This window comes from Egretta garzetta, unplaced genomic scaffold (genome assembly GCF_000687185.1).
Source record: "Egretta garzetta isolate BGI_Z169 unplaced genomic scaffold, ASM68718v1 scaffold240, whole genome shotgun sequence".
Taxonomy (NCBI): Eukaryota; Metazoa; Chordata; class Aves; order Pelecaniformes; family Ardeidae; genus Egretta; species Egretta garzetta.
In genome coordinates this window covers 552,574-566,092 of record NW_009258480.1, presented here as the reverse complement: position 1 = coordinate 566,092, position 13,519 = coordinate 552,574, and the positions used below count along the sequence as shown (strand labels likewise).

The 13,519-nt window shown below is 35.3% G+C and overlaps 1 protein-coding gene across 3 annotated transcripts in view; it reads right to left on the bottom strand.

The window, feature by feature from the left end:
* The window catches only part of CSMD3 (CUB and Sushi multiple domains 3), a 699,407-nt gene that overhangs the window by 263,200 nt on the left and 422,688 nt on the right, over positions 1-13,519 (bottom strand). For all 3 annotated transcript variants that reach the window (XM_009643918.2, XM_009643926.2, XM_035899525.1), the window contains 2 exons: positions 6,272-6,487; positions 5,554-5,742 (listed from right to left, as the gene is read on the bottom strand). In XM_009643918.2, coding sequence (XP_009642213.1) covers positions 5,554-5,742; positions 6,272-6,487 — 405 coding nt within the window. The remainder of the gene's footprint in view (positions 1-5,553; positions 5,743-6,271; positions 6,488-13,519) is intronic.

The following is a 13,519-nucleotide window of genomic DNA, read 5'->3' as shown; positions in this document are numbered from 1 at the left end:
GGAAGGGAAGGGAAGGGAAGGGAAGGGAAGGGAAGGGAAGGGAAGGGAAAAAGAAAATGGAAGAGGGCAAGTGGGAGAAATAGAGACATGAGAAATCCTGGCATAAAAGAGATTACTTTCTGTGTTTCACTAGAAATAGAGGTAATTCCAAGACAGCAGTGCATGTGCTGAATATGAACATTGCATTTTGTTATTATTTGAATAAAGCATGAAATGAAAGCATGAAACTAAGAAATGACAATATACTTACAGATATTTAATCATCTTCATTCCATTACTGATTATCAGAAAAGTTTAATTTTATCTATTTCATTATATTTCCTTTAAAGCAACAAACTCTTGTTTGTTCTTGTCTATAGTGCAGTTACAGGGAAATTCAAACTGGCTTCTTGTAATCTAACTACGGCATTGAAAATTATAAAGAGCACTAGATGGAGACATCTGAAGTCTAAATGGATCAGAGCCAGTTCAGAGGTAATACAACCCTATGAAACTGAAATGCATATTCACAAACTTAAGATGATACCTGTGCTCTGTATCACAAACTGGAGATGTGCCCAATAATACAGTGTTGAAAATGTTGGTTACTTAGGACTGTCCAGAGCTTAGATGTATTGAAAAGGAACATTCATTCAGATACCAAAAAACAGCCAAGAAAACCCAAACCAAATCAAAACAAAACAATGGCAGTACTTTAACATTGTTTCTTAGTTAATTAAAACTACCAGACATATGCTGGAAACACAAGTGATGCAATTCACTGCCCCAAAGTGAGCTGAATCATACAGTGGACTCTTTTAACTATATTGATAATACATACATTTACTATAGAGGTAATTTTAGGATATTGGGAATGATATACAGATGTATGAACAAGACACACACATGTATTTGTGTGAACCCCTACCAACCATGAAATTAGTGATTTTTTTTTTATTTATAATTACCATATTCATTAAGATTTACAAATAATAGTATTAATTCTGTAACAGTTTAACAACTTTGAAGCTATTGGTCATTTAACAGAACCAGCTAAATAAACAGAAATATAGAAAATATCTCTGCATTTGTAGAAAAGACTTGTTATAAAAATTGTTCCAGCACAACATCAAGCCCTATGGAATTCATATAATGCCATCATTTGAGGAGTTAAATTTTAAAAATTCAGTAACAGATATTTGTTGTTATTTGAACATTACTTTTTCATTTATTAATTCTTAATTGTAAAATTTCATTTATTAAGCCTTAATTTAAAATTCTGTCTTGAAAAAAGACTATCTTCATAAATTGAATAATAATAATATGAATTAACATATACCATTTATTTATCCAACTTTTGAGTAAGACAAGGAAAGACAGCTTCTGATTCACTGGCAAATTATTTGGTTTAGCATTTATTAAGATTGGCTACTCAGGACTCAGCACATTAGCCTTCTGTATATCCAGAAAGGGATGCCTGATAAATGTTCTGGCAAGAATTCTGAATAATCTTGTTATCCACCTAAATCTACAATTGTTTTTTAAATTTATTTATATCATTGACTGGAACTACTTCTACAATTTAATTAATGTTGAAGGGAAAATTATTTATTTCTAATAGTTTTACTTTTTAAAAATATTATTTTCAGATGAATGGTTTCTTTTCTTGTCTTAATGGAAAAGAGAATTGACTCTTTTGAGCTAGTTTACTTTCGCCATTTATTATAGGAAAACACTTCCATCATCTCTCTTTTTATATTAAAATGTGTACAAGCTCATTATCTTTTTTCCTAGCCCTTCCTGATCTCCTACCACCTCTACAGTATTTTTATGGAGGTAGATTTGGAAATATTTCAGCTGAAACTACAAGTTACTGCAAGCAGTCTCTGTTCTGTCTTCTATATGAATTACCATATCATTTTAATTTTGTTTTCAGTGATTCTTAAATCGATTTCTTAAGTTAATGCCATTAATTTAGAATTCCTGAGAAGTATAACTTCAATGAGTCTTCTTCCTCTCCTCCCCTCCATGGTATTTATGAACCTTACATTTATTTTATCACACATTTTATCTGTTCATTCATCAAGCTTATTATGTCTCTAAGGTTCTTCAAAGTTTTCTTCTGGTTGCAACTATTTTAATTGACTGCTATTATAGAGTTCACTTTCAGATCAGTAATTAATATATTAAAGCAAGGCAGAAATAATATAAAATTTGAAACATTAATTTAGCTATATGATCATGTTTTATCATGCATGTTCTTCACTTTGGTAACAAACTTCTTAGAGTTTTGGGTTTTTTTAACTAATGACAAATTCATGGAAACTCATATGAAATTTTCTTAAGTTTTACTGAAAGAAGTTAGGGAGTTCTTCTTTATCCATTAATTCTCTGTAATTTTCGTGAAAAAATCTAAATTATTGTTTCTCTTTACAGTACCTAGACCATTGGGTGAATACTGACATGAAATTCTGACCCATAAAGAAGACCATTTTAACAGATGGGCTAACACTATGTCTACCTGGTGTAAAAGAGGGAGATGAGAAGACTGATAAACTACTAGAGTTTTAGCCAGCTAAAAAATGCCCCAGCTATGTATGTGTGATGTTTTCCTAATGTAAAGGTGAATACACAAAAGAGCACAATCTGTTATTTCCTCAGCTTGCAAAGGAAATAAAACCATACTGGGAATAAATAAGAGAGTAATAATACAAACTGAGAATTTTCAAATGTTGACAGTATGGTTAGTAATTGGACTCTTAGCTGGCCATTATTATATGCATGGCATAATGATGAAATAGGTATAAAAGCTAGTTTCAGAAATATTGACAGTATTTTTTCATTCTGTCTATACTTGAAGATACTGCGGAAAGAATAATTACTAACTTAAATATTTTCAGTCTACTGGAAGTCTAGTGTAAGTATGCATTTCAAGAATGAATCTCTGCACCACATCAAGCATACCTATACCACATTTGGCAAATATGCCTTCTGTTGCTGGTCTTATTCTTTTGCTTCGGTATGCGGCAGCAGAAATAAAGCAAAGACAGTAGAAGACTATCCTGTGATGACTCACTGAGAATCTGAAATGGCTAGTTCATAGAGTAAGTATATTGCCATAGCTACCATATATTTGTTTATTTTCTGCCTGTAAATTAAGGGTTACAACACATTTAAGTCACATTTGCCTTAATGGTTCACACATGAAGAGACCACAGAACGAGTTAAAAAAATATGACAATCGTACTATCAAAGGACCAAGACACAGGTGAAAGTAGAGAGCTAAGTTATGTAACAATGTACAGCTTATTCATTATGAACATTTGCTAAGACAACAGAAGAATTATCTGGGACCCATGGGACCCAACTACACCTATCAAGAGGATATAGAATCAAGAACACAGGCAAATTCAAGTTGGAAGGGACCTTAGGAGATCTCCAGTCCAGCCTCCTGCTTAAAGATGGCTCAACCCTGGTGTTTGCAACCCATATCAGTTGCTCAGGGCTTTAACCAGTTGGATCTTGAAAACCTCCACAGGTGGAGACTACACAACCTTTTTGGCAATATGTTCCACTATTCAACATTTTCTTTTCACTTATTTCAATCTGAAACTTTCTTATTTCATAGAATCATAGAATCATAGAATGTTTTGGGTTGGAAGGGACCCCTAGAGGTCATTTCAATTTATGCCTTTTTCATTCACCTTTCTGTCATAAAGCACTGTGAAGGACCTTGCTCCATCCTCTTAATAATTTCCTCATGCTATTGAGAACTGCTATTAGGTTCTCATGAAGCTGTCTTCTTCAGACTGAAAAGACATGTTTCTCTCACCGTTTGCCACTGGATCAGTGCTCCAGCTTCCCACCGTCTTGGGGGCCTGCCACTAAACTTGTTCCAGTTTATCTGTGTCTTTTTTGTATCGTATTCTTGAATTGGCAAGCTGAACACAAATACTGTGAACAGTGGTTGATTCCCAACGGAGGTTGTGTGTGTGGGAAAGTGTTTATGGCATCAGAAGTTTAAAGCTCATGAATCACTTTGGCAGAAAATGCCAAACATGAGCAACAGTAACAGTATGTAAATTTCTGAATCCACTAAAAGTGGTCAACAGGAATTTCTATTCTCCAGTTATTTGAATTTCATTATTATGGTATATAAATTAAGCACAAAACTGACAAAGACTTAATATTTATGGTGGGAAAATGGCTGATTAAGTCATTTTAGTGGAGACTATCTTTTATTTTCAAAGATAAGGAGAAAATACATTGAATGGAAAATAGTTTACTCCTTGTGTTCCAGCTTTTCTTGTTTTTTTTCCCCATAAAAACACAAATGTAAGCATTATTTTCTATGTCATGAAAACAAAATAGCATTTTTTTTCACTTATGCTTCTGCACAAGTTCTTCTTTACTGATAATTTACCAATTCATTTTCAGTATACTAACATTTCCAGAAATGTATTACTAAAATTTAACCTGTATTCACAACCGTGCATGCATTCATTATTATTATTATGTTTAAAAATTTGTCAACCCCAACACAAAAATAACTTTTATTCATGCACTACACTAACTCAGCTTCTAAACCATCTATTCTGTACATACATACATAAATGTTGCTTATGTATGTGCCAAATTCAGAACTTTTTTTATAGCAAGGTAAGCACAGGAATAGTTTGGACGTGAAAATTATGATACAATCAGATTCTGAAAGAAACTTATGGTTTACTGCCATACAATTTAGTAGGAAAAAATAAATTATTTCAAATGCACATTGATACAGATATTTTCATATGAAAGCCTTTCTATATAGCATATGCTTTTAAATAAATAAAAACAATATAGACATTTAAGTAGCTAGCCTACATTTTAGAGATTTTGTTGTTTTAACAGTTCTCAACAGAACTGAAAATCAAAATATTTAGGAACACTTCAGCTCAGACAACATTAGCCATCAAAATTTAAGTTTCTAGTCAATGCCACATATGTATGCTACCTCTGCAGTGAGTGGAGAGTGTTAGAAACCATCAGAAAGTGTTCCTTCTCACTTAGCTACCATTTTAAAACCAGAACACAGTTCTGAGGATATTCTGAGGAAATGGTTCAATACTCTAACTTACACAGGAAGCCCATGTTGACTGCACTCCTATACACAGACCAAGTTTTATGAAATAAAATGGTCTAAGTGCTCTAACTACATTTACACAATTTTGTAATACAGGTATCACTTGGAAGCTTGTACTGACAAAAACCAGTCAATTATTAGGCAACTGAACTGGTAAATGGTAATTTAAAATTATACACAGTTTTCCTACCCTATTAATCAAAATAAGAAGAGTAAGTATTGTGCCCTCAATTTGAAATGCTTTCAAGTATAGACTATGAAGTCCACTGATAGTTCTAATACTAAATATATTAAGAAAAGATTAAATAAATTTGACTAAGGCGATATGGAGAATATGAGAGTACATTAAAAAGTAAGAGGTGTATTATCATGCTTTTCCATGCTGTAAATCTGCAAATCCATGGACAATGACTACACATACAAGCAAATGAAAGCAGCTGACCACGTACCCACACACCTTGGCAGAGGTGCACTCCATACTCGTCGGCCACCACCAAGACAAATAATCTCTGAAGCTCCTTCTAATCGATATCCAGGTGAACAGGAGAATGTCAGAATATCTCCCACTCCAAAATTAAATCCTATTCTGCTACCAAATTTTGGGATCCCAGGATCTTCACAAGGTTCAAGATTATACTCTGAAAACAACAGAGCAAGTCAGTTTGTATGAGCGAAAACAACATGTTTTCTATCAGTCATATTTGTAATCTTGCAGTCTAGTAATTTCTCTAATTTCCACCTATCAATACAGATTTCATATTTTAAAACAAAATGAATGCATGAATGTTGAATTGTCAATTACACTACATTAAAAAGTAAGACTAATGAATACATTCACAACATTTTCAAGATGTATAATACAATGTCCCAGGTACACAAACCAAATTAAAACAATGGCACAGTGTAAAAACCTAAATAATTGACACCTGGGTTCACTTGGAATTTCACTAACTGAAATTAAACTAGTTCTGTTTCCTCCCCTTGCTTGGTAATGTGTCTTACAGTTAACTGACATCTTATTTATCACATAGCAGAAATGTTGGTACAGAAGCACAGAGCTCTGTTTGTTTTGAAACTGTTGTGCTTAGGAAACAACTTATATAATTTTATGATTCAGTATATGTATTCATCAAAATCACTTCAATTTTAAACTTCGTATTTCCTTACCAGAGAAAGAAATATTAAATCCTTCATATGATATTGAAAAATCTGAAATAAAGCGCAACTGAGCCCTGAAATTTCCATAGAGACCAGCATTGATTGGTGAAGGAAGCTCTGAGCCAGTCAGGCGTGCTAATGGCTGTGTGAAACTGCCATTCTCTGTTATTAGTAAGTAGTCATGATGATCCTCCAAATGAAAGGTGTAGAAGGTGAACTGAACTCCTATTAGAGAAAGTAGAATTAGATTTACATATCACACTGTGAACATCAATGTAATTAAGCCAATGATTAAATTCATGCATTTCATTATGAATCATCGTTCAGAAAATAAAGATAATCCATTTTTTCTAAATCTTACTATCTTTCCTGATTTTAATATTAAAATATCTTTGTAGCAGGTCTTTTCATTTTGATACTACCTTTCACTTCTGCCTTTAGCTGAAAAATATGGATGCTTGATTCATAGAATTCAAAGACATATGCTTGCATTTTTTTTTTGTAAAACCCAATGATGCACTGTGTACGTTCAAAATTACAAACTGTTTATGGTAGAATCAGAAGGGTAAGCCTTATTGCTTACAGACACCAGTATCCTTGTATAGCAGCAGTGAAAGGAAAGGTTATAAAACATGTGACATCATACTCTCATGGCACATACAGTAACAGCAGCATTTCTTCCCGCCAAAAGGGAGGTCTTTTAATAACATGTGGCATATGTCAACAGTATGGGGTTTTTGCAAACCATCAGACACAAAACACACATCTAGAAAGGAAGATACGTCCTAGAATACACTAGCAATAAAAAGACTTAAAGGTCAAGACAGACAATTAAATTACTTTTTCTGCATTTCTGTAACTAAGGGTTAGACCACAATCTTTGGGTAGAATGCACAGAAAAGTCAAGAAAAAGAAACAGGAGAAGACAGTAGCTAGCTTAAGTGAATATCAAGACCCCTAGTGTAACAGCATTTTCAGTTTTATCATAAAAGTTATAAACCAATAATGATTCAGGGTATGTAAATATATCTAATGATGTAATGCTTAGGAAGATTCATTTGATTGAAGATTAACGTAGTATATGAAGATTAATGATCTTTGGGTACTCTTATGGACAAAAGATTTTTAATAATAGACATAATTTAATAAGCAAACAAACACTTCCTCTTCTTACTTCCCCACTGCCCCCAAGAACTTCCCAAAGAGGGTAAAAACACCCAGACTGAAGCTAGATATACTGTGCTTGACTCGGTTGTCTAAACACTGGAAGCTCATGCCCCTTGTAGTGGGTTGGCTTTGGCTGGATGCCAGGTGCCCACCAAGCTGCTCTATCACTCCCCTCGTCAGCAGGACAGGTGGTGAGAAAATGAGATGGAAAAAACTTGTGAGTGAAGAAAAAGGCAGTTTAATAAAACAAAAGGAAAGGCCTGGGAGGAAGTGAAGGAAAACAAAATATTTATTCACTACTTCCCATCAGCAGGTGATGTCCAGCCACCTCCCAGGAAGCAGGACTTCAGTACACATAATGGTTGCTCCAGAAGACAAACATCATGAATAATGAATGCCCTCCCCCCTCCTCCTTTCTCTTAGCTTTTAGCCAACATCATATGGTATGGAACATCCCTTTAGTCAGTTTGGGTCAGTTGTCCTGGATATGTCCCTTCCCAAGATCTTGCCCACCCCAGCCTACTGCTGAGGTGGGGAAATGGAGAGACAGCCTTGATGCTGTGCAAGCACTGCTCAGCGCTAGCCAAAACACTGGTGTGTTATCAAATCTTTCTAGCTACCAATACAAAGCACAGCACTATGAGGGTTGCTATGGGGAAAATTAACTCCATCTCATCCAGACCTAATACATCCCTTTAGGTACTGGAGATTATCTTTTCTAGACTTCACATGCAGCTTTAGAAGCTCCCAGTACAATTCTCCTGTCTTTTTTTTTTACAGTACGTTGGATCCCTTAGGTTGTCTCAAATGGCATTAGACATTTATGTTGATGTAACTCAAACACACCTAGTAAATACAGCTTGTAAGGGTATCTGGAATGTAAGGACACTTGTTTTATGAGGATATCTAGTCAAGGACCTTTCAGTATAGAAATCAAAAGACAAGAAATGAGGGAAGTAATAAATTATATACACACATATACAAGCGTTAATGAGCAGTGGAGACACTAAAAAGACCAGAACTCTTAAGTTTCTGACTGGTGGGCTGTTGAATGCATCATTGTAATCTTGTGGCAGTTTAACCAGAACTTAGTAACTGATTAAAATGGAGTAAAGATTATCATGGGTCTCACATAAATTAGAAATTTATTGTGGAGTATTGGAGGAAATTTGCAAGATTATATAAAAATCAGTATGAAATTCTTCAATGGTATTTGGATACTGCAAAATTTTTTGTGGAATTTTTAAGACCAAAGGCAGGTAAGGGGAGGGGTCATTGGTAGATAAGGGAGAAAAAAGTGTGGGAAAATTGGAAGGGTTAAGACTCTTTTACTAATCCCTGCACCTAATCACCGCAGTCTGTCCTCTAGTCTTTTTAAACTCTGTTCCTATATTGTATGTGTGTTCTCTGTCCAGAGTATGAACACATGTGTGACCACTAACGAGCATTAGCGTGGACTGTCTGGTGTGCAGGATGAGATCAAGGGCCAACAGATGAAAAGAAGGCCATTGGTCACAGGCAGGCAGCATCTGGAGGGAGTCCCATCTGGGGACCAACTCAGGGGCCAGGACCTAGAAAGTTGCAGATGCACATGCATGTGCGGGTCTGTGTCACTCCTGGCAAACTCCTCTTCCTGTCCAGCCCAACCAGAGAAATAGGATTTGGCTGCCTGTGGTGTTCATGTCTGCTTCGGTGCTGTTGGTGTTTCCCTGTGTGTCAGGAAAGACACTTGTATCTGTCCATGTCAGTCTGTGTGACCAGCCTTATATGTCTATGTACATATTGGCATCTTTGCAATACATGTTTAGTCTTGCTGTCAGCTAGAGACCTCTAGATTGTGCTTCCCTTTAAAGAGACTTGAGAACTATTCAGCCTTTTCATAGAATCGTAGATTCATTTGTCTGGAAAAGATCTTTAAGATCATTCAGTCGAACCATAGCTGTCCACTACTAAACCATGTCCCTAAGCACCACGTCTACCTGTCTTTTAAATACGCCCAGGGTTGGGGACTCGACCACTTCCCTGGGCAGCCCGTTCCAATGCTTGACAACCCTTTTGGTGAAGTCTTTTCACCTAATATTCAATCTAAACTTCCCCTGGCACAACTTGAGCCCATTTCCTCTTGTCCTATCACTTGTTACTTGGGAGAAGAGACCAACACCCACCTCACTGCAACCTCCTTTCAGGCAGTTGTATAGAGCAATGAGCTCTCCCCTCAGCCTCGTCTTCGCCAGACTAAACAACCACACTTCCCTCAGACGCTTCTCATAAGACTTGTGCTCTGGACCCTTCATCAGCTTCTTTGGATGTGCTCTAACACCTCAGTGTCTTTCTTGTAGTAAGGGCCCAAAAACGAACACAGTATTCAAGGCGCAGCCTCACCAGTGCCGAGTACAGGGGCATGATCACTTCCCTGCTCCTGCTGGCCACACTATTCCTGATACAAGCCAGGATGCTATTGGCTTTCTTGGCCACCTGGCTACACTGCTGGCTCATATTTAGTCTGTTGTCGACCAGTACCCCCAGATCCCTCTCTGTCAAGCAGTTTCTAGCCACTCTTCCCCAAGCCTGTAGCGTTGCATTTGGCTGTTTTGACCCATATGCAGGACCCAGCACTTGGCCTTGTTGAATCTCATGCGATTGGCCTTGGTCCATCGATACAGCCTGTACAGATCCTTTTCTAGAGCCTTCCTACCCTCAAGCAGATCGACACTTCCACCCAGCTTAGTGTCATCTGCAAACTTGCTGAGGGTACAATCAATCACCTCATCCAGGTTGTTGTTAAAGATGTTAAACAGAACTGGCCCCAACAAGTTTTTGAGTAGAGATATCCTTCTCTCCTTATAGGCCCACACATCTCATCCCCCCAGCTGGCTATAACTTGCAAATACAAATAAACACACCCTTACTTAGTAGTACTGATACAGAAATTACTGGATGGGGTTGTGTTTTATGCATAGGATCGAAATTGGTAATACAACAAATCTAATCCAGATTTTAAAAATTCTTAATTTAGTAATTATATGAGCAAAGCCATTCATCTGCTTTGAACAGCCTTTTTATTCTCCTAGATTACTTAACAATAAATTGGCAGAAATCACACACTGAATTTTGGAATCAAGGTTAGGTTACATATCTTTTGAGATAATACATATAAATTTAACTTTGGGATTGATAAACTCTTAAATGGTTTGGGTTTTTTATCATAGTTTTACATAGGAGACAGTGTCGATCTGACATGAAAAGAGAGTTCCTAAGAGAAAAATGTGATATATTCAGAACGTGGCTGAAATTCAGGCCATATTTGTTGCATTTACTGCACTCCAAATTAATTTTGGCCCTTTTTATGCATACATGAATACTGCAACAAAAGAATCGGAAATGCCAAAGAAAATTTTATGGTAGTAACCCAAAATAATGGAATTCCTGTGAATCACAGCTGAGCTTCACTGAGTATTGTTCAAATACCAAACTCAGGTTTTAAATCAAAGGAATGTTTCAATCAATTTTCCAGATTACCATGACATTTCTAAGCAAAACTCCAAGGTGTATCCTAGCAGTAGATGTATAATTCAGTTTTCTTCAGAAAATATTCTAATCACAATAATACAAGCTGTGTGACAGCTTGTGTCTTCTCCAGAGAAGAATTTTAAAAGATACGTTCAGGTAGCTTCCTTCTCATTCTGACTCACATGTCCCTTTCTTTATAAAGGGAATATTTAAAATCTGAAATGAAGACAGGAAGACATAACACTCTGATGTAATTTCTCAATGTTACAATGCAGATTGTTGGGGGATGGGTAAATTAACTCTTCTATTATTAAATGGTTTTAAATATACCATTGATACTCTACAAATTTCACTTCACCATATATTGAATTGCATCATAACCACAGACAAAATACAATAATTATTGTCATGATAGAGTCTTCCTTTCCACTTCATAAATAATACCAATTACTAGACATATTCGCTATATTTAAAGAGCATGTTCCATTCTGTAATTAAGAAATTTAAAAAAAAAAAAAATATCAAGTTTTAATGGGCATTAAAGAATTGTAATGCTGGTCCACATGACCAGAAATGAAAATCATTCCAGAATTCTAAAAGTTTAGATACACTTGCACAGTAAAATTAATATATATATATATTTATATTGCAGGTTATGTTATTTAAGACAGTGTATACAAATATAGAAACTTTTTTTCTTAGCAATACAACATATGCAGATGTAAAATACAATTCTTAATTAAACATATGCATTTAACTGCCTGCTATTACATAATAGCAGTATGAAGTTGCAGCATAGAGACTTGTGTTTAAAAAACTACCCATAGCATTCTGGAGCTACAAGTTATTTATGTTTTCTTGGCAGTCTGACATTAAAATAATGAATTTTGTCAAAATAAAAGGGTAAAGAAAACATTATTTTTGAAAAATCATATCACTAGTTAATGGGCAGTAGAAGATACTGCTTGAGATTCTGAAGTTGGAGTTATATTAGACATTAAATAGAGCAGAAAATGAGACTTCCAGAAAAAAATATTTCCTCCTTCACTTCAAAATAACCAATTTACGTGCATGGGATTAATTTTCAAAAATGTTAACTCTCTAAAATTTAGTTGCTTGGTCTCCCCTTGGACAATTTGTCTGGGTACTATATGAACCTCCTGGACATTAGATGGTAGAGATAAAGAGGCACCTTCAGAGGATGGTTCATTCCATCTACTTTAGATACTTCTCCAGGGTGAGATGACTCATAACCTGAAGATATATTTGTTTGTCCATTAAATATAGAAGTGGCCTAATGGACTAGCTTACTCAGACAGAACTTTCCTGTTAGAAGTTTAAAGTTAAATGTAGTAAGCCTGTGACTTATTGTCATAAAAGAAGAGCTATCTTCCTCATATAGTACTACAGGAAGAGCTTGAATTATTAATAATTTATTGCCAACAAGCACAATATATGAGCAGTTCATACAATGTTTCCTACTCACAGCAAATCTTCACTCTGCTTTTCAATTGCTTCCAGCAGATCTTTGACCACCAAAATGCCCAAGTCAAATTACAACATAGCATTCATATTTAATGTTTTTCCTTAATAACAGTTCCATAAGATAATATAAAATGTATTGACACAAGCAAGAATGTGCTTGTATCCATCTATGTGTGTGTGTATATGTAAGTCTTAGTGTACATGTGTATGTTTATACTATTATTTTTCTTTCCCTGTATGTGTTATTTTTGTTTATTTGTTTTCTCTGGTTTCTTATTTTATGTGTTGTTTTTTTCAATAGCTTCACACAAAATGTAATCACATTGAGAGTTTCAGCTTTTATTTATCCCAAATTTTAAGTACTTCTGTAGCTGAGGGTTCAAGAAAGAAGGTAAAAGGCCTACTTAATTTTCTAAAAAAATATTTTTCCAAGTACTTTCCTTCATAATCTCATTTTTAATTTAAAAAAAATTGAAATGTTAATAAAATGTCTTTCAAGAACCCTGAAAAATATGGCTTAATCTGGGCTCATGTTTACTGTTGAATTTACATAATTTTCAGTCATGTATTACTCCATGAAGCTAAACTATCACCCATCTCTGTTACTTCTCTTCAATGCCCAATTTATAAAGCTTGGGCTGGTTATCCAATGACTTTTCAGATAGGGTGGAAACTAAATGAATACAAGGCTAACACCTTTCTTATGCTATCAGTCTTTCTTTCTTATTCAGAAGAGCAGTTACATTCTTTCCACATCCTTTCTCCTTTGCAAAAGATCCACAGTACCTTATTCTCCTGCAACTCTAAAAGCCATGTATCATACCTAGAGGTAACAAGGGCAAATGTAGTTTCCAATGTAGGCACAGTAATTTCAGAATGCTTTTTTTGCTCTGGATACTTACAAGCAAATTAAGTTGACACAATGGCATCATTCTGTAGTAAAAAGAGCTGGAGCAATAATTTTGAGAGATACACTTTGCCACCCTAACACTTTAAGGAGTTTTAAATGGGACATCCAGTCAGGAAGGTTTAATGTCTAGATGAGGAACTATCACACTATTTGTACACAATAGAACAAGGGGATCACAGATCAGC